The sequence below is a fragment of the Xiphophorus maculatus genome, chromosome 2 (assembly GCF_002775205.1).
Source record: "Xiphophorus maculatus strain JP 163 A chromosome 2, X_maculatus-5.0-male, whole genome shotgun sequence".
Lineage (NCBI taxonomy): Eukaryota > Metazoa > Chordata > Actinopteri > Cyprinodontiformes > Poeciliidae > Xiphophorus > Xiphophorus maculatus.
Genome location: NC_036444.1, coordinates 1,011,811 through 1,038,013, shown reverse-complemented (window position 1 = coordinate 1,038,013; position 26,203 = coordinate 1,011,811). Strand labels below are relative to the sequence as shown.

The 26,203-nt window shown below is 43.4% G+C and overlaps 1 protein-coding gene across 4 annotated transcripts in view; it reads right to left on the bottom strand.

Moving 5' to 3' along the window:
- Positions 1-26,203, bottom strand: part of cdh13 (cadherin 13) — a 282,552-nt gene that overhangs the window by 17,425 nt on the left and 238,924 nt on the right. For all 4 annotated transcript variants that reach the window (XR_002751861.1, XM_023325001.1, XM_023325020.1 and 1 more), the window contains 3 exons: positions 16,710-16,852; positions 3,364-3,597; positions 2,074-2,292 (listed from right to left, as the gene is read on the bottom strand). Coding sequence is in view for 3 of the 4 variants with exons in the window: in XM_023325001.1 (XP_023180769.1) it covers positions 2,074-2,292; positions 3,364-3,597; positions 16,710-16,852 (596 nt within the window). In the remaining variant the exon portion in view is untranslated. The remainder of the gene's footprint in view (positions 1-2,073; positions 2,293-3,363; positions 3,598-16,709; positions 16,853-26,203) is intronic.

Here is a 26,203-nt window from a genome sequence, read left to right as displayed (position 1 = left end):
TGCGTGTTTCTGGTACGCCCGTTAATCTGACGCACAGCTACATCCGCTAGCAGCAGCGATGGACGCAAAGCCGCTTCTGATTATTTTATCAATATGTTTACATCTACATCAAGCAACTACATCTCGTTGCTTGTACTTGTGACAGTGCAATGACAATAAAGTTGAATTCTATTCTATGTTTGATTAAAATGTGAAAGTGTAGGTTTGCCAAAGCAATCCAAACCTGTCTGGGGTCACAGGATGGAAAGTTTGGGAATCCTGGACCCAAACGATTCAAAAATGATTCTTTAAAATGATTTTTCTTACTGATACGATGCACAGCAGGAAACAAAGGATTGTTGAGAACAAAATAAAATAGCAGATATTACAGGCAGGAGGAGCAAAGGAGGCGAGAGGATCAGATATTCTGGTGGAAACAATTAAAGGGAAAATGAGGAAAAACGTTCAGACCAAGAGAAAAACGAAGAGAAGAAAAACAAGAGAAACGATGAGTCTGACGCTCTCTAGTCCATAAATCTCAGTCTGACACCAATCTGCTGAACAAAGACATAATAATTATAAGTACATCATCTCTTAAGGCTGGAGTGAAATATGTTTTTGGGTTTCCCCCCATCATCGCTCACTGTCTCTGATCCTGCCACTGAACAACGCCTCCGGCACGAACTGCACAACAAGGCTAGAAAGGAGGAGAGGACTTAAAGTTGAGAAATGAATTTTGCTCTCACCAAACAGTCTGCGTTCTGCGCAGAGACGATGAATTATTCATGCTGGTGCCTGGACTAAATGAGATGTTTGGAGTAAGAACAAGGTTGACTTCTGGATGTCGTATAAAAATCAGAAACACAGAGAAGAGTTTCTGTCTGAATCAGCTGCAGGACTGAAGGTTGTGAAGGAGTTTAGAGACAAACGACCGAAACCTCCGTTAGTCTGAGTGTGTTTACAACATACTGCACGGCAAACTGACCAAATATCCACAAAACTGAACAGAAAAGAGTTTATTCCTGGTGAAAGCCTCACATTTATTCCCACTGAGTGGCTCAAATCCCACCAGGTGGAGAGAAGATCCCGATTCGGCTTTTCGAAGGTCTGACCTGTTTCCACGTCTGTTGGAGTGAGAGGAAAAACCAAGAGATCCACAAGCAGCTTGTTGGTCTGGAGAGGATAGTAATCTACCACTGGATTATTATATTATTATTATTATTATTATTATTATTATTATTATTATTATTAATTATGTCCAGATGTGCAGTAAGTTCACCCTGAAATCAGACCTCAAGACACTAGAAGCTACAATTTTTTCCAGGCAGTCTGAACGATCTGTTCCTCTTCCACCTGATGAACTAAATGGTATCTGATAGTTTCCAAAGTGTCTGCAGTCTGAACGGTCATTTTATCCGACTTTTCTGTCACTGAAATGAGAAACGCATCAGATTTACAAGTCAGACGGTAAATCAGCGAGTCGCTTTGGGCTCCTTCAGTCTGAAGCTAAAAAACTGGCCAAGAATCCAGAGCTGCTGTGTGAGGCTGAACACGTCTGTGTTTAAACAAAGTAACATTTTCAGTTTAAATATCTACCAGGAATTTACTTTACAGAATTGGAAACATGAAAAGAACAAATTATTGATTAGTGTTATTTATATCAATAATCTGCACTTCACTGGAACCACAAATACTTCAGACAAACAAGAAATAGCAATGAGCAGTGTGTGTGTGTGTGTGTGTGTGTGTGTGTGTGTGTGTGTGTCTTAATAACACACACACTCAATGGATTGCTGAAAATGCCTTCATCATCTGAGACGCAGCTCCAGAGTTTTCCTGCGTCTCAGACGAGCCGACAGCCTCCGGCTCTCAGCCTTCCTGCTTCCAAAGCTCCGTTTTCCTCAGAATGTTTCAGGAATCCATGAATTGGCAGATTTTCAGTCAGTGAGTTGGAGTTATGATCCACTGAAAATCAGAACTGTGGAATATTTTTCTAATGTTTTTCTAACTTCTCACAGAATCAAACCAATCAGGAGCCACAAAGCGAACGGCACCAGCAGGTCAGTATGAGGTCAGCAGGGTAGGAATACTCACAGAGACGGACAAGCAGCAGCGTCGACAGCAGCACAACAAGGCTAGTGCGGTGGGAGTGGGCGGAGCTGCAGTATCTCTTGGTCTTTGTACAGATGCACACCTGAACTTTGACCTCTGTGCTGTTGGACAAAGGGGGCACCCCTGAGTCCGTGATGAGCAGCGGCAGCTGGTAGTTGGCTTTCTTCAGACTCTGCAGGAGCATGATCTGGGAATGAGTGGCTGCAGGAGACACAACGGCGGAGAATTAGGAGATCTGCTCTGCATCAATGCTTCTTCTGCACAGCAGTGTGTGTGTGTGTGTGCGTGTGTGTGTGTGTGTGTGTGTGTCAGCCTGAAGTAACTACCAGGTTAGACTTTTCTTAACACTCAAGCGACAGAAATTGGTGGCACTTTAAGTTGCATAAGACGGTTACATTGTGTTGCATCATCTTTAAACCAGTTTCCAGTTGTGACACAAACTGCAGCCGTTCACTTCATGCTGTAATGAGACAAAACACAGGAGCTGCTGAGCCCGGCGTCAGGCCCGGTTCTGACCCGAACAGAAAACACTTCATCAGGCTGTGAAGCCAAAAGACTCAGGAACATCAGACGAGAAAAAAGGGGAATCCATGAAAACTGTTCAAACGCAGCGGCGTGTCGGCAGCAGAACCTCCACGGATCAGAGTCCGACTCCAGCAGAAATACTCTGATTACTCTGCAGTCGCTGGGCGGATCAGAGCCGGAGCTGCTGCAGCGTTTTGTGTGGAAACATTCATCCTTTCTGGGATGTGAACAAAACAAATCAGGCGAATTTAGATTTCAGGAGGAACAGGGTCAAAGGTCACACACTGGGTCCAAAATGGGAGAAGAAGTGGAGGTGGACGGCGACGGTCAGGTTTTAGCTTTAGCTTAGCTTAACACACTGAACTCCTTCCTCTCACTCAACCAGGATTTTATTTCTCCGTTTCTTTCCATTTCTCTTCTCATCTGAGCTAAAGCAGGTTCTGGATGATGATGAGTGAATATGAATAGTTTTATAATCATCTCTTTCTGGACGAGTCGCCGAGGAGTAAAGAGTCAAAGACAAAACGGAGGAGGAAAAACGTTCATACTGTTGATGAACATATGCAGCTAACAGACATCAAGCAGACTGAATGAAGGCACCAGATCTTTACTGCTGTGAATTTTAAACAAACGTTTGAAATAAAAAAGAATAAAAGGTTTGTTTTATCCAGAGTGGATAAATATCTGGGTTCTGTAACTGATATTATTGACGTGTCTTTAAAACTTGCTTCCTGACTAAAAACTCACAGTTGATTCTGGTGACCCTCCATGTTTTGTCCAGGCCCGGTTGTTTCCCCAGTTCTATCTTGAACGGCGCCGCGTTGGGCGCCAAGTCTCTGTCCCGTCCCGCGACCACGGCTACGTTCATGTCGCCGGCGTCCTCACACACCTGCGCCACCGACGGCACCACGAACGGGGCGTTGTCGTTGTAGTCTTCCAGATGGATGATGAGCGTCCCCGTCCCTGTGGCCGGAGGCGTGCCTGGACACAAACACCAACAGGACCGTGTGAAGGCGGAGGAAAAGCAGAGGAAAAACCTCAGCCCAGCTGCTGCTCAACAGGACGATGTGAAGGAGCAACACGAATAAAACCTGCTCTGATCGTTTTGGTGAAAATAAACACCAAACGCAGGAGAATCCACCCGATGTCGGTCTGAGAGGATCAACACGGACGCCTCGTCCTAACGAGCTTCATGACCCGTCGTTACTGACCTCCTGGCTGGGCGAGATAAAACTCTGCTCTGCTGCGGCTCGCTGGGCTTCGGTCATTAGAGGTTCATGAAACAAACACGCTGCATTTGGTAACAGCTCCGAGGGTCAGGTAGCAATTAACTCCTCAAGACTTGATCTGTAATTGGAAAACATAAAAATTCTCTTGTAAACTAACAACTTCAGCTACCTAAACTTAGAAGAGGAGCTGTAATCATCTTCAACCAGTTTTCTTTCTGTTTCAACCAGAGACAAAGTGATGGAGGCACAGAGTAAAACTGAAACTATATCAGAGGAAACTTTTAAATCCCGTTTCTGTGGCTGTTCATTCAGTAAAACAGAAACGAGATAATTCAGCCGAGGCTGTTGGAGACGTTTCCATGTTCTGACTCCTGACTGTAAATTCATTTCTGTTTTAGACCAGAAAATTTAATTTTATGTCATAATGAAACAAACGCAGCTAAACTAAAACTAGCTGCGTTTCTGTCGACTGTAAAATTGCTCAAACAGGAATAATAAAAATAAATCCACTTCATGGGAACTTCAAAAAGCAGCAACATGCTTATTACGAAGCCCTGAATCAATGTGTTTTAATCACATGATAGACATGAACATTATGGATATGTGCATGTCTACTAAAAAACTGATTAGCATCTGAAAAACTTCAATAATATCTGAAATATGACCCAAAATCCAGGACAGGTGTGTGTGAAATATCGTCTCTGTGTTAGGTACCAGGCTGGTGGGTTCTTTTCAGATCATCCACCAGAGGGCGCCTGATGACAGCTGGTTCTTGGAGGGCGTGCCGGCAGGTCCTAACCAGACGCACCTGTGGGGAATTGCCATCTCCTGGTGGAGTATATGAGGAGCTGACTGCCAGCACATCTTCGCCAGAGTGTTTGCCTGAACTGGTACACTGAGCCCCTCAAGAATTGGTTCGCTGAGCACACTTGTTGATATTCGAGTTGTTTGGAGATCTAATACTCCCTTGGTGATCCCTTTTTCCAGGAAGCCTTCAGGAGAACTCGAGTCATCCCTTTTGGAAGAAAACCTCCAGAGGCACTGTGAAAGTTCTAACTGAGAGCCCGAGCCTCACCTTCACCTTCCCAGTTACTTACCGGTGCAGTTCTCAGTTGGCAGTCAGCTCCATTACTTCTCCGTGCGGTCTAGCACAGCCTGTCCACCCTCCGACTCTCTGCCCAGCTGTCGCCTTTGGACCTACCCACCTCCTGGTGCCTGGCCTTCCTCCTCCTCTGTTCGGACCCCGACTCCCACAAGTAAGAGCTTCATAACCAGTTCAACAAAGTTGATTCGCTGATCCCGTACTCACCATATCTCTCTCCCTCAGTGAGCGGCTGAACCCGGAACCCTTTATTGATGCCAAGCCCAACTACCCGTTCTGAGTTTTTTGTGAATAAGGAAAATAAATCCTTTTGAACTTTTACACCAGTCTCTCTGTGAGTGTTTCTGCATGTGGGCAAAGAACGTTAAACCCAGCATGACACTCTGCTGCCCAGATGTTGAGCTGTTAGCATGTTAGCATGTCAGGAGAGTCACGTCTTCAGTCAGAGGCTTCCTCAGAGTCATTGAAAGACTGACTGCTACTGGAGCTCCTTGCTGCCCACAGCATCACCATTCACAACGACTCTGAATAAACTTGGACTGTCTGAGTTATGACAACATTTAGTTTCCCTTTTGGGATAAATAAAGTATCTGAATTTAATGCGCTGCAGTTGGATTTTTTTTAATAATGTTTTACATTTCAGACACGATGGTAAATATTGAGAGCTACTGGCCGTAGTTATGAAAATAATTGTCTATAGCCTTTAATGACATCAACTACAAACAGCAAATCAATTTTCTCCATCAAAACAGAGCCGAGGATGTCAGAGGCGTCTACCTGCCACTGAACTCGTTCTGCTGCACACAAACACACGATGCTGCTGAGGAACCGAATCCACTGCTGCGACTCTTCAGCAGACCATCATCATGATCTGTTTGCCAGGCTCCAAACTTTAATTTTATTCTCAGCTGTAAAAAGCATCAGCAGATTGTAATGGTGAAAGATAAGCAGGAATCAGATGTAATGGCGGAGAGTTTGTCATTTGTGCGGTTTAATAGTCGTGAAATGACTCCGATCTCTGCGTGCGTCGGCTTTCTGCTCGCTCTCCAGGAATGACAGAAAACAGCAAACGCTCCTTACATGCTGCAGATAAATACGGCCGTGACGATATCAGCGGCAGATCAGGACCGAAGAGGAATTACTTTGGCAAAAGCAGATGGAAAATGTGTTGCAAAGCCAATCAAAGACAGAAGCTCTCAGGATAATCCATTATCTCTGGAGATGGAGACCAGAGAGGGAGGAGAGAAGTTGGAGCCCCGTCTGTGAAAAGATGCAAATTTCAACCCATTTGCAGTTTGCAGGGAGTCTCTGTGCTTGGCTAACTTTAAATGAAGCTGTTTGTCTTCCTAAATGAATCCTCCCCTCACCAATCTCTCTATTTGCCTGAGCCTCCTGCCCCCCTCCCCATTGCATCACGCCGTGTCATCATCCGCCCGGCTTCGCTTCAGTGAGGCTCGTCTGCTGACCTCGACTTCACACCACTCTGTCATCAAGGTTCTGCTAAAGGTTTCTGGAGGAATCACAGACTTTATGGCGCATTGTCTTCACTAACCCTCCTAATGTCAGACACAGAAAGAAACAGAAAATACAGTTTGACCCGAAACTGTCTGGAAGAAGAAGCAGAGCAGATGGGAATTCTGGAAGGCTGCATCATTCCCATCATCATTCCCATCATTCCCACCATCACTCCCACCATTCCCACCATCACTCCCACCATTCCCACCATCATTCCCATCATCATTCCCATCATCATTCCCATCATCATTCCCATCATCACTCCCACCATTCCCACCATCATTCCCACCATCATTCCCATCATCATTCCCATCATCATTCCCATCATTCCCACCATCACTCCCACCATTCCCACCATCATTCCCACCATCATTCCCATCATCATTCCCATCATCATTCCCATCATCATTCCCATCATTCCCAGCAGAGACATTACAATTAAAAATGGCTTAAAATAAAAATAATAAAAACTGTTTAATTAAAGACGTTCATGATGAAACACAAAGTAATGGAATCAGAACCAGATCAGAACCAACAGGTCAGAACCAGTGGGTCAGAACCAGCGGGTCAGAACCAGCCTTCTGCCACCACCAGTCCAGGGATTCTGGTCTCCATCTCTCTGGCTCGTTGTGGCAGCAGCAGTGATGAACTCTGCTAAAGAATATTTGTTGGTTCTGGACCCAAACCGCCTGAACCGCTCCGGTCCTGGTTCCGATGGAGAGGCCGATCGGGTTTTTGTGTTGGCCGCTGAGGAGAGTCGGGCCGGAGAAGGGAGCGAAGGGTTAAGTGGTCACAGCCTGAAGGTTTCATAAATCAGGGAAATGAGGAAATGATTTCATTTGTACAGAAAAATGTAAAACTCCAGAGCTAAAATGTGCAGCAGCAGCAGCAGGGATCAATTGTAATAATTTGGTTTCAGATCAGGAATTCCACTAATTAGAGGAAGAGATTAGCTTTAATTGTCTCCATCACAGAAACTCTTCAATAATGGAAACGCCTGCAAGCCGACAACTTTTCTGCAGCGGTGCGGCTCTCGCACACGGAAACTCGGTTTGATGGATCACAAATAATCATAGCAGCAATCTCAGCTCAGCGGTAAATTAAAGATAATTAATTAAAGTTTATTTTTGTAAGGTGTGCAGAGAATTTGTGAAAATCTTTTATGATTAAAACGATCTTGAGGTGCAACGTTCCACGGCTCAGCCAACAAATGCTTATGTGTTTATGTATATTTGATTTATTCACCTCAGTGCAGCAGCTACTCAGCCTGCTGAACGTCACACAGAGACCATGAGGAATATTCCCAGAAACATTTTCAGGTATAATCTGATGTTTATCCTGCAGTTTCCTGGAAAACGAATCCATCTGTCTGCATGAGGCGTGTTCACACCCTGAACTAAAACTTCAGCATTAATCCCAGCAAAAACACAACAAACATTTTCATTTTTTTACTTTCACGATTTTTAAAGCTGACAGAAAAAGACGAGTTTAAAAAAACTTCAGGGGCGTGCCGTGGTGGCGTAGGGGAGACCGTGATCCACGTTTGAGTCCTCGACGCGGCCGTCACGGGTTCGATTCCCGGACCCAACGATGTTTGCCGCGTGTCTTCCCTCCTCTCCTTCCCTCGTCTCCTGTCAGCCTACTGTTATTTAAGGGACACTAGAGCCACAAAACACCCCTGGAAAAACTTCAGAGCTTCTGTGAACCAGATTACTGAACCTTTTCAAAATAGATTTGTTTTGTATTCTAATTGTTTAGAACAATTCTGACATTTTTCATGAGGAAAAACATTAAAAATGATGATACATAAAAACATAAAACCACGTCTTCAATATAAACTGTACTGAGACGCTGAGGACCGACGGTCAGGAAGATGTTCGAAACGTGACTTTTTTCACAGACTCAACATCAAAACGGCTCCAAGTTTTGTGAAAGATCCATTTAGTCTGATTATCCTGCAGATGAAGAAGGAGACGTTTGGACCTCAGCAGGTCGTCGACTCAAAGCCTCATAAAAATCAGGCGACAGACGAAGAGCAGAGAAAAGAAAAGACTCAGAGGAAACGGCTTTTATCCTGATTCAGCCTGAATCTGGGTCCAGTTCTGTTTAACCATTGATATTAATATAAATATTATGACTGTAAAGATTATTTACTAAAGTTTCATGGTGATTTATTTAGCTGAACTCGCCCTCGCCAGGTGTTCACTGCTGTCTGGCTCTGTGAAGAAGGGATTTCATTTTGCTGCTGTGTGTCAGGTGTGAACACACCTGTGAGGTCGTGTGACCCGGTTCTGTTATTCTGGTTTGTTTTCGCTGCAGAAACATCACTGATTCGTTTAACGTCGACAGAAGGAGTTTATTCATCCTGCAGTGAAGACGCAGATATTAAGGGAACGTAAAGCTCCGCTCCGTCTGGCTCTTTTATTTTCCTCCTGCCCTGAGATGAGAGACGGCGGCGGAGGATCGAGAGCGAAGCTGTCAGGACTAATCCTCACCTACAAGCAACAAACACTGTTTTCTTTTCCTGCTTTCTCTTCAAATCTTTCCATCAAATCCCCCAAACACTCTTTTGCTCTTTAGGCTAACACTTTCTTACCCTCTGACAGCCACTTTCTGTTCTTATCAAGTCTTTTCTGTCTCCAAGGTGACTTTCCCCGCTCTCTCCTGCAGGAGGAATGAGCAGCTCGGCCGTTTCCTGCAGCACCTTAAAGGTGACCAATGACGAGTTTAAAATCCTCAACCTGTTTGCACTTGGAGTTTCCTCCAGAGGGAAACGTGTGATGATGATAAAACCACCGGCCTGACCTCTTCCTCTGGCCTCCACCGGATTCAAATATGTTTAACTTGTGAAGTTTCCCAAGCACAGAGTGTAAGCCAACATGTACTGGGACTCATTAGACCGACATCCAGCACAGCTTTGGTGCAAACAGCTGTCGGATGACGCCTCCAGCTAAAAATACCGACTCTGATTACAGGCAGAGTCTTCCTCAGTCTCCTGAAAGCAGAGGAGGAAGAGGAGGATAAATAGGAGCAACAAGATGACAGCGAGTGAGTAATATCTCAGAAGAAAATGTTGCAACACGGCAGGTTAGTTGCAGCCAGACACTGTAAAGGTGCAGAGCACTGAGGTAAAAGAGGAGGATGATGGGAAATTTAGAGTGAGAGCAGATTTAAAGGGACAGGAAGCAGAAGCCGAGTCATGAAGCCTGGACGTCCCTCCATCACTGTCCACCACATCGCTGCTAATCCAGAACACTAAAACATAATCAGCTCACACTCTGATGCAATTTTCCATTTCTTTCCTTTTCATCAACGTCAATGAAGTAAAGTCTTATCCCAGCTGCGGCACCAACATCACTCCTACTCACAGCGTCAGACCCAAAGCTGAACACCTTCATGTTCTGAGAGCAGGAAACGCAGCAGAGTCACTCCTTCTGCACAACGATGGACAAAATCCTGCACAACTTTCAAACCTTTTAGCTTTAAGATGACCTGAAAATTTAAATATGACAAATCTGTCAGGAGAAAAATAAACAGCATAAAGTTTAAAGCAACATGCTACTTGGTTTGAGGCTAATTATGTGTGATTTCAGTGAATTTGATGAAGCTGAAGTAAAGCTGAGTTCTTCTTATACAGTTATTTCAACATTTCCATGTTAGCTGACCTTAACTATGAATCGTAGACAAAGTTTCTAGAGCCGCTGTGTTCAGTCCAAGGAGCCGGAGGTTGTGAACCCCTGGACCAGATTCACCGTTAGAAAGGATGAAGGTGATCTTATTGTACAAAAGGTTCAGTCAGGAGAAGGATGTAAAAAAAAAATCCTCAGGCTTTATAGTAGTTTTCTTACTAGTCATTAACTTTGTTCTCTTTATTTATTTTTCAGCCTTGTTTGTTTTCAGATTTTGTTGTGATATCAGAACGGATCCAGATATCAGACGGATTTCAGCCTTTTTTACATCCTGTTCCTGTTAGAACCCGGTTCTGCCAGGTCCATCAGGCAGAACCATGAGGCTTCAGCTGTTTGTCCACAAAGAAAATAAATGTTTCAATTAATGGAGGAATAATTAGTAACGTTCAAATCGATCAGTAATCGATCGATTTGCTCTGAAATGTTTTTGGGGCTGAAGCTGCTCTCTGCCGGCCCGCTGCCCCATCACTAACACGATCACATGACATCCTGCTAATCTGATTGGCTGATCAGAACTGTAAATGAAACCAGCCAGAGCCAATTACAATAGGCACAAGTCATTAGAGGAGAAGACTTCAGGGAGAGCCGCGGCGCCGGGGACAGGTGCATCGCTTCTGCTCTGGCAAATTGCTTTCAGAATAGAGTTTAGCTTATCAGTTGCTGGCTGTTAAACTCAGTGATTGAAAGGCTGCGAATTTCAGCTACAGCCTGCAGGAAGCTGCTTTCTAACGAGCCGACAGACAAACGCAGGTCAGGAAGGTCCTGCTGTCAGCCGACGTTTCTAAAGCTACAGTCTAAACCTAACAGCAGCGATCCATGAGAAAACATGGAGGTTCGTTTTTAAACTCTTATATTTATTCAATTATTTCTAAATGTCACAGTTTCCAACTAAAAATGTAACTTCAAACTAAATAATTAGTAAGCAAGCTAAATATTTAGTTAACGAGCTAAATGCTTAGTTTACAAACTAAATATTTAGTTTGAATCTGTGACATTTAGAAATGAATAATTAATAAGACTTGAACCCCATAAATGCGGCGCTGTGACAGGTGTACCGCTGCAACCAATAGGAATATTCCCTGCTTGGGCACCGTTTGACCTGAAGAGGGCAGCACTGACATGCAAAATATCAACATTTGCACAGAAACATGAAGATAGAAATTAAAACGCTTCTCAGCAAAAAAGGTGTTGATGTTTTCCATTAATGCCTGTTGATGCAAATTCCACACATACAAACTCTGATATTTTGCTAATTAGCATGCTAAGTATAGAGCATACAAAGCACAAATAGTGATTTTCCTTCTGGATACATTCAGACATTTGGATAGAAAGAGTAAATCTGTGTATGGAACTTTTTAAAATCTCTGTAGCCAAACAGAAACACATCGTCATCAGTAACACCTCTGACTCATTTCTATTTCCCCTTTTCTAGATAAACTGGAAGAGACTCTCCGTCAACCATGTTCCCCTAACTCCATCATCTGACTTCATCTTTCATCCCATCCCGGCCGGCTCGTCTCATTTGGGTCGGCGTCTTTAAAAGCTCGTACAGATCTTGAAGGAAAACGTGCGGGCGCGGAGGAATGAGGCGCCGTTTTCATTCAGCTCCTCACAACAAGCAGCAGCAGTGTTTTATATAACAAGTATCCTAGCAGCGCCACACTCAAACACAAGTTCCCCGGGTGAGTGGGCAGAGGCATATTTGTTTAGGTGTGCCAGGCACAGCGCTGACTCCTCATCCGTGGATGAATCAGTATTCCAAGGACACACGGGAGGCGAGAGCTGATAAAGCCAACAACAAAGAGGGAGAGGGAGCCATTTCTTCCCTGGTGGAGCTAAACAAAGATATCCTTTAATCAAAAACGCAACGTGAGCCTGTTTACAAGGTGGTGACTTCCCCCAGAGATTCTGCTACAAGAAATCAAAGGCAGAGAAAGTCATCCAGGAAGAGAGGCAGAGGTGTGGGAGTCAGAACAAAAGCAGTAAAGTGGCAGAGAAACAGCGACTGTTTGGGGTTAATGAGGCGCAGTGGAGAGACGGAGGAGGAAGAACTGAATGAGCTGCCATGTACTGCCAGTTCATCCTCCGCTCTGCCTTTAACCAGCGTTAAAACAAACCCCCACTCTGGATCCACGTCTCTGGACCAACACGTCCAGATTATTCTGGATCTGCTTCTCTGGCATTAGTCTGGGTCAGAATATCAGAATTACTCTAGTCCCGCCCCTCTGACCCCATCCCTCTTACCACGCCCCGCTGGCTCCGCCCCTCTGACCCCACCCCTCTGGCTCTGCCCATCCTGTCCTCCCCATCTGGCGCCATTTTCCAGTGAAACCCAGTTTCCCGAGTCGGCCCATTAAAGCTGCTGGACATGCAGACTAACAGAACCGGTCCCACAAACAGAACCGGTCCCACTGCCAGCCAGGTGCAGGTCCTCCTCCGTCCTCCAGGAGGCGATGCGCCGTCATCAGGACCTTCCTCCCGGCCTCGTTGTTTGGGCTCCATTAGCATTCAGCTGCTTTACTTTGAGCTTCTGGATCAGAGCAGATGATGTGACTGTGATGAACCCTGGGACTTATTACCGTGTTCAGCCTTCTGCCTGAATGTCTGTTTAATACATGCGGTAATTAACGAGGACGGCTCTGTGTTTCGCTTTAAAAACACACAACGCTTCACTCCTGAGGCGAACTGAAGGTCTGTCCTCTGAGCTGAAGGCGAAGCGCTCTGCTGCTGGCTTCACAGGTTTAATAGCAGGTTTGGTGGCAGCAGACACTGAGGATAATGTGAAAGTGTTTTTCAGACAACTGGGGTCTTGATAATGTATTCATGTCTCCAAATGACAAATGGCTCCCACCAGAAGGCGGTTTAACATTTAAATGAGAAAACAGAACAAAAACACCCAGCAGTGTGTGGAAACACAGGAGCCGGCCAGAGAGGCACAAAGATATTAAAACCCAATATAAGCAAACAATTTCAATCCATCCACACACACACGCGCCCACACACACACCCCCACACACACACACCCCACCAACATCACAAACAGTGATGTACAGGATGGAGGCAGAGGAGCGCCCAGCTGCTGGCCCAGCAGGGAATCAGCAGCTGCAGAGGATCGTTTGGCGCTGAAGCTTCGCTGCTGATCAGACTTTACAGAAGCAGCTTGTGGGTTTTGGGTTCAGGCTGGACCAGAACCCGCGCAAACAGAGCAGCGCGGCGCCACTGCCGGCCAGGTCCTGCTGCAGCTCGGCTTATCGCTCATTAACTCACAAACACTTGATGGGTGGAGGCACACACTGCGAGCAAACACAGATGGATGAAGGGCTTTCAGACCCCCAACAAACAGCAAACACACACATTCACACACACACACACACACACATTTCTAAAAGCACAACCAAGCTGTGCTGACAGGTCACCGAAAAACAAATCAGCTACAAAACTGAGCAAAAAAGTCATTTAAATCTTATTTTACTGATTCAACAGCAGTTTGTTGATTCTTGCGTTGTGTGTGAATTGTGAGACAGTTATTTTTTGTTTTTGGGCATGTGCACCAACTGATGGCACCCTTTGAATTTCATTGTCCTTGTGACAATGACAATAAAGATTTATCTTATCTTATCTAGCTTGAACAACAAACACGCCTCCAGTCACTAGGGGGCAGCAGTGCTCCCACTGATCAACAGGCTGCTTGTTCAACCCAGCAGAAGGAGAAGTTTAAAAAACGATGACAGAGGCAAAGCAGAAAAAGATGGTTCAACAACGCAAATTATTATTTCACCTAAAATATTAATATTGTTGTAAATGTTACACAACTTCTTTTTTAAGTTATAAACTTTTGAAAATGAAACAAGATTTTAAAAAAATGCACATTACACATTTACTGTAATTTATTTGCTGCACATTAAATTATTAAACTGAATCTGGAAATTGATTTTCAGACTTAAAACAATAAAATGAGCTCCAACAACTTCAAATGTTACTTTTTGCAGCTCATTTTATGAATCTGTTGTGATAATCAGGTGACTGTGCAGAATGACGTCCCACCGCTTTGAAGCAATGCTTTCACAGAGCGGAGGGAGGCTTTGACTAGGACAGAAGTGCATCATGCAACAGCAAAACCTCACAGACATAAACACTGACTAAATGTCCAAGTCTTCTGGTACAAGTCCAAGTCCAAGTCAGGTTTTATGACTCTCATGTTCAAGTCTAGTAATAAAATGAAAATTATACATTTTCTTTGCTTTTTTATTTTTACTTTTCTTCCAGAATAGAGGGAATTATTTTGAATGTTAATAAAGTTAAGTGTTTACTAGACTTCCTTTAATTGCAAATGTTCTCACTTTTCCTGCAGTTTATTTTTTCCTCTCATGTTATTGTGACCAAAGAGCTTTCATACAGATCTGCTTGTTTGACACAGCTCTGCTCTTAGCAGGAAATCCCCAGAGACTCCACATAAATATAAAGATGATGATGTGTAAGAGGAAATCAATACCCTGATAGCAGCCTACACAGGGAAGCTGTCATCCAATCACAGCAGAGATTACTGTGGGGACAGAGCCAATTTCTCAGGCCAATGACAGAAACTGCAGGAGTAAAATGGGCCGGGTCAGAGCTCGTTCTGCTGCTCATGTTTCAGTTCACAGCCGGAGGACTGAAAAAGGTTTTATGCTGCGTTGCTGGGCGGCTGAAACTGGAGCAGCAGACAGGAGAACCTGCTGCTTCTTTTAAAATGCAGAACAAGAACAGAGAATTTTGAGCTCCTGCTGTGATACTGATGGTTCTGAACACGTTGGGTTCAAGTCTCAGTTCTTCACCGCAGCGTCCGTCCGTCTTGTCTGTCTTCTGTCCGTCTGTCTGTCTGCCTGATACTCATTCAATTTATCCAGGTAGTAAATCCTAGATCTACTAATCACACCACTCACTACTTGGTGACGTAACTACATGAAATGTGAACATTTACCAGTTTCTCTCAGACATTAAACTTGGACTAATCCCTCAGATTTTGCTGCCATGTTGGATTTCTCTCTTCCAGCCTTCAGCAGGACAACATGAGTTGATAATAATCAGAGCGAATCTGCATAACGCAGCATGAAATCAAATGACACTAATAACAAAAAAAGCTGATTTGACTTTAAACAATAACTGACTGAATGCATTAATCTATTTCTGACTGCATTAGTGGATATGAACTGATCTGTAAGGTGTTTGAGATGACATTAGTTGTGATTTTGTTGAATAAATTTGAACTTAATTTCAGGTTATCGATCAGGTAACGTCTAAAAAAGTAAAAGAAATCCATCAAACTGTCTCTCCGTCCTCCTTACTCTCTCTGCTGGATCTACTTTCCATTTGTCTTTCTTCCATCTCTCCGCCGCCGTCCTCCTGGCTCTATATCTTCTTCTTGTTATCTCGTCTCATGTCCCTTCCTTTCTCCGCCTGCGCTGACCCCTCCACCCTCCCCGCCTTCTCCTCCGGCCCCATCATTACTCCTCCTTCAGCACTCATCTTTCTGCGGCTGCCGAATTCCCCCGCACATCGCCGCTATTCTGCTGCCGGCTAATAGAATCCCCCAGTTCCTCTAATGGATCTGTCAGGATCTCCTGAGAGCAGCAGAGCAGATGGATTGACGGGGCGGGGAGAGATGATGAGACAGAAAGAAACTAGAAATGAAAGAGAGCGCCGACCAGCCGCCGTATGGGCCGACACACACAGCGCCACCAACGGCCGCCGCGCCGCCACTGCAGGACGATGACAGCCTCAGTCCAGCCAGGTGAGGACAGACAGGTGAGCCGGACAGCAGTGATGTGGAAACTAATATAAGCTGAGTAGGAACTAACAGTTTTTAAATAAGGAAAAAGAATTGATCCAAACCAACCTGCGAAATGTTGACTACAGTCGACTCCTACGTCTTCAGCAAAGACATGGGAGGTTGATTATTTAACATTTTACAAGACATCGTTCCCTTTGGCAATAAAAATGCTTTTCTCATCAATATTAAGACATTATTGACTTAAAATAAGATCCAATATCTTGCTGAAAAGTTACTTGTAAGTTGGTAAAAGGATCAGAATTAAGACATGAAAAACCCAACTAATGTGTTATCCGGTTTAAAGTTCTGGTAAAACCTCCAGCGATCCAAACAGTGACCAATGCTTCCTCTGCATTTCGGGTATTTAGTCTTTACTTCTGTTCTGTCTGAAATTAAACGTTTCTGGAAGATCTTAGAAAATGAAGCAGAAGCAGCTGAAATTTGTGATGAGGTTTACATTTTAACGTTTGGTTCTGTTTGTAGGAAAGACAGAAACGTCTGACTGGATGATACAAATAAAAACAACTTTATTACAACCTTAAACCTTTCAGAAGAAATAAAAGACTAATAAAATATCCACATATTTCTGTTTTATAGCCTGGCATTAAACATACTGGGTCAGTGTGTAAACCACAGCTGTTAGTAAACCGAACAGAACCGATGCCAACACGTCGTTAGAACCCATTTCCTGTCGTTTACTTTGCTTCAGACTCGACTTCCTGTCGCCGAGCTGGAAGGAGGGAACTCACCGTTGTCTGTGGCGACAAACAGAGCCGTGTATTTATTCGCCTGGACATACGGAGATTCCCGGTCCAGAGAGGCCGAGGTGTTGATGGTTCCTCTGACCGGGTTCACACTCAGCCAGGCCGCCGGGTCGCTCAGAACCGCATATCTGCAAAAAGGTTATGAGGACAGAAACAATGTGACTAGAACAGCAGCAACAGATTCAGTTTTAGTTCATATTTATGAGCAGAAGCACAAACAGCGGCTGAGGCAAGAAAACATTTCCTAATTGTCTGATAGAGAAAAGAGAATTTACAACTGCTTCAAAAATATAATTAAAAATCAGAGTTGAGTCAAATAAAACGGGTTCTGAAGCAGCTGCATTTGTTTTATATAAATATATATTTAAAGTTCAACAATAAAAATAGATTTATCCTCGAATTGTTTATTTCATATAATTAAAACTGAGCGGGTGTAAATTAGCTTCTGTCAAGTAAACAAGGCCATAATAAAAACCAGAGGATAAGTAAAACTCTGATAACCAACTAGAAAAAACACTTTTATTAGATTTTTATGCTTAATTATACATCTGCTAACTGTAGCTCTGGGTCTGAGCTGATAAACATTGTCAGGTGGTTTTATTTCCAAACTGTTTTTCAGACACCAGAAACATTCACCATGTTCCAGAGGAACAACAAGGAAGGAAGAAAACTGCTGGAAGGTTAGCTGTAAATGTTTCAACAGCACAGAGACAATGTCACACATCCTGGACGAATGCTAAGGCTAGCTTTAGCTCTGAGGACGGCTAGCTTTAACTCTGATGGTGGCTAGCTTTAGCCCTGATGGTGGCTAGCTTTATAGCTCTGATGGCGGCTAGCTTTAGCCCTGATGGTGGCTAGCTTTATAGCTCTGATGGCGGCTAGCTTTAGCTCTGATGGCGGCTAGCTTTAACTCTGATGGCGGCTAGCTTTAGCCCTGATGGTGGCTAGCTTTAGCCCTGATGGTGGCTAGCTTTAGCCCTGATGGTGGCTAGCTTTATAGCTCTGATGACGGCTAGCTTTAGCTCTGATGGCGGCTAGCTTTAACTCTCATGACGGCTAGCTTTAACTCTGATGGTGGCTAGCTTTAGCTCTGATGGCGCCTAGCTTTAACTTTGATGGTGGCTAGCTTTACAGATGGAATGAATCAACAGGTTGTACTTGGGACGTCTCTCCTTAGTGCTCACGTAGCAGACCTCACTTCATTTAAGCCACCTGACTCTAACGTCCCAGAGGATCCATCACTCTGCGTTTCTGAGGTCTGAGGCCGGGGTCCAGACTTTATCTTTACGCCCTTCTTGCTCCAGAATGTGTCTGGCCCCTCGGCACTGCAGAACAGGACATTACCTGTCCGGATCACTACAAGAAAATCTACAAGAAACAGAAACATAAAATATAGGGGACCTAATTCAAACATCAGACTGTTCCCCTGCCTAAAGGAACCTCAGACTGAAGATTTCTTGGCCTCCAAGTCACTTAAACTAGCTCTTTTAAATCCCAGATCTCTCTGTGCTAAAGCTCTATTAATTAATGATTTCATCACTGAGCATAATATCGATGTTATGTTTCTGACAGAAACGGTTGAATGATAATAATGAATCGATCGTACTAATTGAATCTGCGCCTCCTAACTACAATTTCTTCAGTGAGAATAGAAAACATAAAAAAGGAGGAGGCGTGGCTTCAATATTTAAGAATACCATAAATTGTAGTAAAATCTCTTTGGGTCACTTCACCTCTTTTGAGTATCTTGGAATTGAGGTTAAAGGCTGCAAACGAACTTTGACTGTAACTTTATACAAAACTCCAACTTTTGTGGAAAATTTCTTTACTGACTTGAATGAATTTCTATCTCTCATATGTATTGATTATGATTGTTTAATAATTGTCGGTGATTTCAACATTCATGTTGACAACCCCCAAGACAGAGGGGCAAAAAAGCTCGCTAATATTTTAGAGACTTTTGGTCTAACACAACATGTCAAACAAGCAACACACACTCAAGGACACACACTGGACCTGGTTATCAGTAAGGGTGTGAATATTTCCAATGTCTCTGTAACTGATGTCGCCTGTCGCATCACTTCCTGTTATCTTTGAAAGTTCTTTATCTTTTAACCCACTTGGACAAACAGCAACCATCACAAAACGTTCTCTCACTGAAAACACAGCAGAAACTTTTAATCAAATCTACTCTTCTTCCTCACCCTTAAGCTGTAATGATGTAGATAAGTTGGTAAAAGATTTTCAGTCTAAAGTCTCAGATATTATTGATTCCATTAAAATGAAGGTTGTGTCTGGTAAAAAGAAATCTCCATGGAGAAATACACAAACAGTTAGATCTGCAAGACAACTCTGCCGTAGGGCAGAACGAAAATGGCGTAAAACTCAACTCCACGTTCATTGTGACATCTATAAAGAAAGTCTACGTAACTATCATTTCACACTAAAACATGCAAGAGAGGCTTTCTTTGCAGATGTCATAAACAAAAACATTAACAATGCTCCAGCTTTATTTGCAACAGTTGACAGAATCACAAACCCTCCTGTGACGTTACGCCTGAATTCCAATGTATTGCCGCCTGCAACCAGTTTTCCAGCTTCTTTTCAGAGAAAATTCAAAAAATCAGAGGATTAATCTGAACATCCACTATAAAGTCAGTACCAGTGCTGAGCCCAAACAAAACAAATACAGGAAAAATGACCCAATTTCAACTACTTAATTATAAAACCCTACAGGAAATTATAAGTCAACTAAGCTCCAGTTCCTGCTGTCTGGATGTCCTAGATCTATAACTCTAGAACATTTCTTTAGCTCTGATGGCAGCTAGCTTTAACTCTGATGGCAGCTAGCTTTATAGCTCTGATGGCAGCTAGCTTTATAGCTCTGATGGCTGATTAAAAAAAGCTCTGAGCTAGCATCACAAACAGCTCAGGGTTCCCCCAGTGGATCAGGCTTCGGTCCCCACAACGTAGTATGAGTCAGGAAAATGGTCCCCACAAGATATTACAAACAAACGCGCGCACACGCAGACAGACACACACACAGACACACACACACACACACACCAGGCTGCATAATTCCTTCTCCATACAGCTGCTCTTTGCCAAAGTGCTCAGCAGTGGAGAAATTGTCTTTGAAATTGAGCTCTTCAGCTAACAGAGCTCGACTAAGCCCTGGGAAATGGCTTCGCAATCAACCTCTGCTCACACCTTTCCCCTCTCGCTCTCTCTCTCACACACACCCCACCACGCACACACACACACACACACACACGCACACACACACACACACACACACACACACACACACACACACACACACACACACATGCCCACACACACACACACACACACACGCACACACACGCACACACACGCCCACACACACACACACACACACACACACACACACACACACACACACACACACACACACACACACACAGAGGATCTGAGTTTCATCTTTACTGTAGCAGGGCGGCTCTCAGCTTATTAACCTCCATATGTTTCCTTCTTCTCATCTCTGACTACATTATTGAACAGTAACTGTTACACGACGGTTTCATCATCTGAATGAATCAGCGGCTCCAACATCCCGTCATCTGGAGCATCTCAGCAGATCTTTGCATGATGCCAATAACGGCGTCGACAAGCTGGTTATTTACGCAGCGGCAGAAAACTGACATAAAACTGGAGAACTGTCTAAATATTTTAGGGAGCCTTTGATGAGGATGTTTGTTCACTTTCTTTGAAAGCCATAAAGTGAATTTTATTTTAATATCCAGGGTAGATATTACCCTGGACAATATCGAAACGTTTAAACATTTCCTGTCTCACAAAAGCAGTCATGTGACTTCATCTGGGTACATAAATAGAGGCGGAGCCAGAAAATGTAGAATTGCATTAACATTTTTTAACATGTTGTTAATTAATCAGAGTTAATACTTTAATGTGTCAGCGCTAGTAAAAAGTATGGCAACCCATCAGTTCCACTTTCAGTTGATTCTCCATGATGCTTTTCAGAAGCGACTGGTTAGCTTAGCAGTTTATGATGTTTTTATAGAGCAATTGCTGCAATATTTACCCATAACTGGCATCAGATCTGCAGGAGTGGAATATGTTATAATCACATCCTGTGTGCAGTAAATTCATACCAGATCATTACATTCCTTCCCAACATGAAAAGTGTCTGACTGTGTTAAAACGTTTAACCAGCCGTGAACCCAAACATCTGCTCATCAGGTGAAACCCTGGCTCTTCCTGCAGACACCAGGCTGGTTTTCTGTAGAAAACCTGAAGAGTTAAAATCCTGCCTGAACCGAAGCAGACCGATCCTCCAAATGAGTCAGATCCACCGTTTCTCCCCTCTGTGCAAACACAACAGCAGTCCATTAGAACGCTTTAAAGTGCAAATAAGAAAGACATTAAAAAGCCATTAAGAATTTTCATATCTGGTTCAACGTGTTTATCTGCAAAAGCAGTGGAGGTCAAAACAAATCAGTCAACAAATAGTCCGTTTTTATCACCTGGACACATTCAACAGCAAATCCAATTTAAACCAGGAAAAACCAGCAAAACACGAAGAACAATATCCTGCCCGCTTTTATTTCATTCAGGAGATTAACAAGATGCTTCCAGATTATTTTGGTAAAAGTTTTGTAAAGTTGAGAGTGACCCAGAGTGACCCTGGCTGAAGCCGTTCCCTCAGGACGACTGGCAGCTCCAGTCACAATCTGCGAACCGTTTGCTTTAAATTTTAAATCTGAGCCTGTCAGGTCGGCTCGTTAGCAGGATCCAAACCCAAACACAGCCAACCGTCCCGGTTAGAGTCTGCTCTGAAAGACGCCGCCGCTTTAATTGGCTAGAATTAGACGGTTACTTCAAATCCTCTTGAAAATGATGATTTTCTATGATTTGAGTAAGAAATTGGATCATTTTGTAATTTGTGCTAAATCTGCATGTCATCCTGCTGAGAGGCTGATGTTTTACCAAGACTTAATAAGTTAATTATCAAATAAATGAAAACAGAGCCACTTAAAACATCTGAAGCATATTAAATATTGGAAATGATTTCTGTTTTATTTATGATGAAACAAATTAGTGTAAAACGTTTCTGAAAGCCCAGCAGACTGAACTGAAACATTTACTTTCATTTCTATCTTTAAAACCATAATTTCCAGAATAAAAGTCAGAATTTCAACTTTCACAGTGTATTAGGAGACAGAAAGCCATGAATCTCTGAATCTCTTGATTATGACTTTAAAACTCAAAACTTTAACTTCCTGTTCCATGGTGGAAATGGGTTTCCATTAATCCGTAACTTTATCTGTAAATGATTTGCTATAAATTATTGGTAAATAGTTGAAATAATAAAAACATGATTTCCATTAGAAAGTTTGCTGTGGAAAATCTGAGCAGTTAGACGTGAGTCCCTGGTAGCCGATTCCTCAGCTAACAGTTTTATTTAGTTAAACCGCTGCGTTGACACAGGAGAGTTAAAGCTTTTTAATGGATTTTTTTTGCTGACGCTCAGATAATCTGGCGTAAAAACGGAGCAGAGCCTCTGAGAGCTTCACTTCCAAACCAAATGTAGGTCAAGTTTCCAGATCTCTGCAGGCTGAGTTTCCCATCTAGTAATCAAATATCTGTGATTACAGCTGTCAAGAGAAGTGGAGTTTTGATGACTACACTGAGCCCTCTGTGACAACTGAGGATGAAGAATCTGCATCTTCACATCCCAGACGAACCTCTTCTCTTTCCAGGGGATGAGGACGGCGAAAAGCAGGAGGGTGATGGACTCCCAGCATGTGAAAGGTCTGACCTCGTGGAGGGGGTGTCAAGAAAATCCGAGCTCATCCCACTTCCCCATGCTGGAGATTTTAGTTTAACAGTAATAATAAATAAAGTTATCTTTAAAATGAATCACTCAAGTGACATCAAGGCCCAGCAGTAGACTTAAGTGTCAATAAAGTTAGTTTAACAGTAATAATAAATAAAGTTATCTTTAAAATGAATCACTCAAGTGATATCTAGGCCCAACAGTAGACTTAAGTGTCAATAAAATAAATCTGGTTGTGTGTGTTGTTTTTGTCTCATGCAAACTTTGCTTTAATTTTACTTTTTTCTATCTAATCATAAGAAATCATAGTCAGTCAGAGAGAGTCATTAAACAGGAAAAGCAGGTTTCCTGGAAAAAGAGGAAGTAAGTTCCAGCCTGCAGATTTATAAAAATAGCTGAGACTATTCTTTATTTCAAAGGTAAAGTTTTAAAGAATGAAATCTAAACATTTTTGAGTAATTTGATAAGATTCAAAGTAAAATACTTATATTAATATTGGTTTACTTGTAATAATACTTACAGTTACATTTGTGGGAACACTTACAAGAAAAACAAGTAACTGTAACTTTGGCATCAAATAATTAGAATCATGGATTATTCTTGGTTTCTTTTCAGAAAAACATCTGTAATAACTCACATTAGGATTATAATAAGTATAATTAATAAGTTATGGTTATAAAATCATAAATGAATGATAAATCAGAGAAGCTAAAGAAAATAAATGTGATATAAATGTGATTTTGACATTGAACTTGAAATGGTGTAAAAGGTGTAACTGCAATTAAACATCACTGATATGTTGGAGGTAGAGAGTAGGTGAAAGGTGAAAGGCAAGGAACTAACAGGAGAGCAGAGATGATCAACGCCTTATTTAGAGAGTAGGTGAAAGGTTGTGCAGGCAATGGACATAGGAGGTTGAGCAACCCTGAGACATTAGCACAGACATCAGGAAATGTCTGTAAGACAGTGATGGATATGAGATCATCTGTCTAAGCAGTCAGAAACCCTATAAAAGGTGAGTGCAAAAGAGGAACCGTTCGTTGGATCCTCCGGGCAGCTTCGAGCCAAGATCGAGATGGACAAAGAACTCTGCAGCTGAAGAAGAGCCGGGGCCACGGAGCCGAAGACTGTCCGGCCATGGGGACCAACCCGTCAGCCCCACAACCTGTGGCTTCAAATCGCACTTCTCTCATCGGCTGGGTTCAGACCCCAAAGACAAAGATGAAGACAAAGACAAAGGCAAAGACAAAGAAGAAGAACTGGTGCCTTTTTTCCTGCCAGCACCAAGTCCTGTGTGACCTCACCATCCATGCGGAGAAGAAGCTCATCAGACCTACAGAGATTCCTGCCTTCGCCGATCAACATCTTCCTCCTGCTGCAACATCTTCTTCATCATCAGGCCAGGTCTGGGGATCGAAACGTCAAACTCCGTCCGTCTCTCTCAAAGGTTCCCTTTTCTTTTTTAGTTCTCAGTGTCAGCAGTAGGGAAAGATAGACTAGATGACTGATTTTACTTATTTGATTATTTCTGCTACTGAATTAAGCTGTACTGACCCTTGCAAAAATGCCTTACTAATAAAATATTTAGCATAAAGAAAATCTAAAAGATGTTGTGGACATTCAGTTAATGAGTCACCTTAAAGTTCTTTGATGGTTGTAAAATAGCTCTGATGTTTGATTCTGGAGAGGAAAAAGTTTAAAATGTTTTATAGGTTGCTGGTAGCCCAAATTTAAAACAACATCCTTGGGACTCGCCCGAGTCACTAAAACCTACCTGGTTCAATAACAAATGCAAGTTGTAAAATAAGAGAACGAGCGACCGTTAACAGGTGTGCTCTGTGAAACTAGTTGGCTGTAGGCTGCTCAGTCTGGCTAATTCACAGAGGGAAGAAGGGTGAGACACCTGGATGTAGGCCGTTAAAAATCAGGTGAATCGTTTCTCGAAACCAGCTTAAACAGAGTTTACTTCAGTTCTGGACAGGGTAAATCCCGGCAGATTTAGGAAACTCAATTAACCCGTTAGATGGAGAGCTGGTAGCACATCTCCCCTCTCAGAAGAGGAAGCAGAGAGTGAGAGAGTAGAGACAGGAAGGAGGGGGGGGGTGTTGCGCAACAACAAGTGGCGCCCGAACAGGGACTCGACTAACGGAGTAGGAGGGCCCTGCCAAGTCAGTAAAAACAGATGTGAGGATCTGAATAGCTCACTTGGTTTGTTAACTCTTAGGGAATAGAGTTAATGGTGACTGATAAGGCCGTCAGTCACAACCCTTGCATTAACTGTATGGCATACAGGTGAGGGAAAGCTTCTACTGAGGATAAATGACCGGATCCAGACAGTGAAGCTAGTAGCCAACATAGTCTAGACCCATCCCTGCTCAAGAGCGCAAAGAGAGGCTTTGGGGGATAGACAACTCGAACCGACAGAGAGACGGAGTGATGGATGATCACTTCGAGGAGGAAAATCTGGGGAAGAAACCGGAGGAAGCCGGCCGTCCAGATCGTTTGGAAAATGAGGAGAACTCAACAGAACTGCATCAGCTTTCTGCACAGCTACCCAGGGCACCCAGGGCAGCGGATGGAAAGTTTGTTCATCAAGAGCACAGTCCCATGGGGTTCAGTCTGCATGGATGTAGCAGAGCCAATGGGGACAACAGGAAAGAGAGGTGAGAAGTACCTCTTGATGCTGATGGACACAGTGACAACTGCTAGAAGAGCAGGTCTTCCCCTGCAGAGGAACTCCGTTCACGTCACAGAAAGCAGGGAGGCGAAGACACTTCTCCTTTTTGCTCAGAGAAGAAAAAGGGAAGTTGCAGCTCGAAGTGTCACTGAAAACAGGGCAGAGAGTTTGGATTAAAGCTCAAGATCGGCCTGCAACTACGGTGATCAAGCTGAGATTCAACGCCCGAGTTTTTGTAAAGTAAGTACTGAACTTCAACACAGTACTACTGATGAAGAAAGGGGTCCATGAGGAAGCAGTGCTCAAGCCAGTTCTTAGCTACAGCGAACCAGAACATTACGAGAAGATGGCCAGAGAATTAAGCACCATGCCATCCTACAGTAGACTGGCCACTATTACAGGAAGGTTGCCGTTCAAAGAACAACTTCAAGGCTTTGGACTGGGAGGGCCGTGAAGAAATTGGATTATGCTAAAGAAGAACTCCTGTCACCACCTGATGGATTAAAATGGAAAAGGATCATGATTACGGATAAAGCGTCATGATGCTTATGCTTTTTGCTTTGCTCTGCTGAACAGCCAGAATTTTTTTTTTTTTTGAGGCCTTCTGTCTCAGCCCATCTTCCCTAAAGAACCATCCCACATCCTGAAGAACTGACAGTTCATCCAGCGAAGGTTCTTGTAGAAGAATCAGAGCGATCCAAGTTTTCTTCGACATTCATCACCTCATGGGGGAAATCAAAACTCCAAGGAGGGGGTGTCAAGAGAAGTGGAGTTTTGATGACTACACTGAGCCCTCTGTGACAACTGAGGATGAAGAATCTGCATCTTCACATCCCAGACGAACCTCTTCTCTTTCCAGGGGATGAGGACGGCGAACTGCAGGAGGGTGATGGACTCCCAGCATGTGAAAGGTCTGACCTCGTGGAGGGGGTGTCAAGAAAATCCGAGCTCATCCCACTTCCC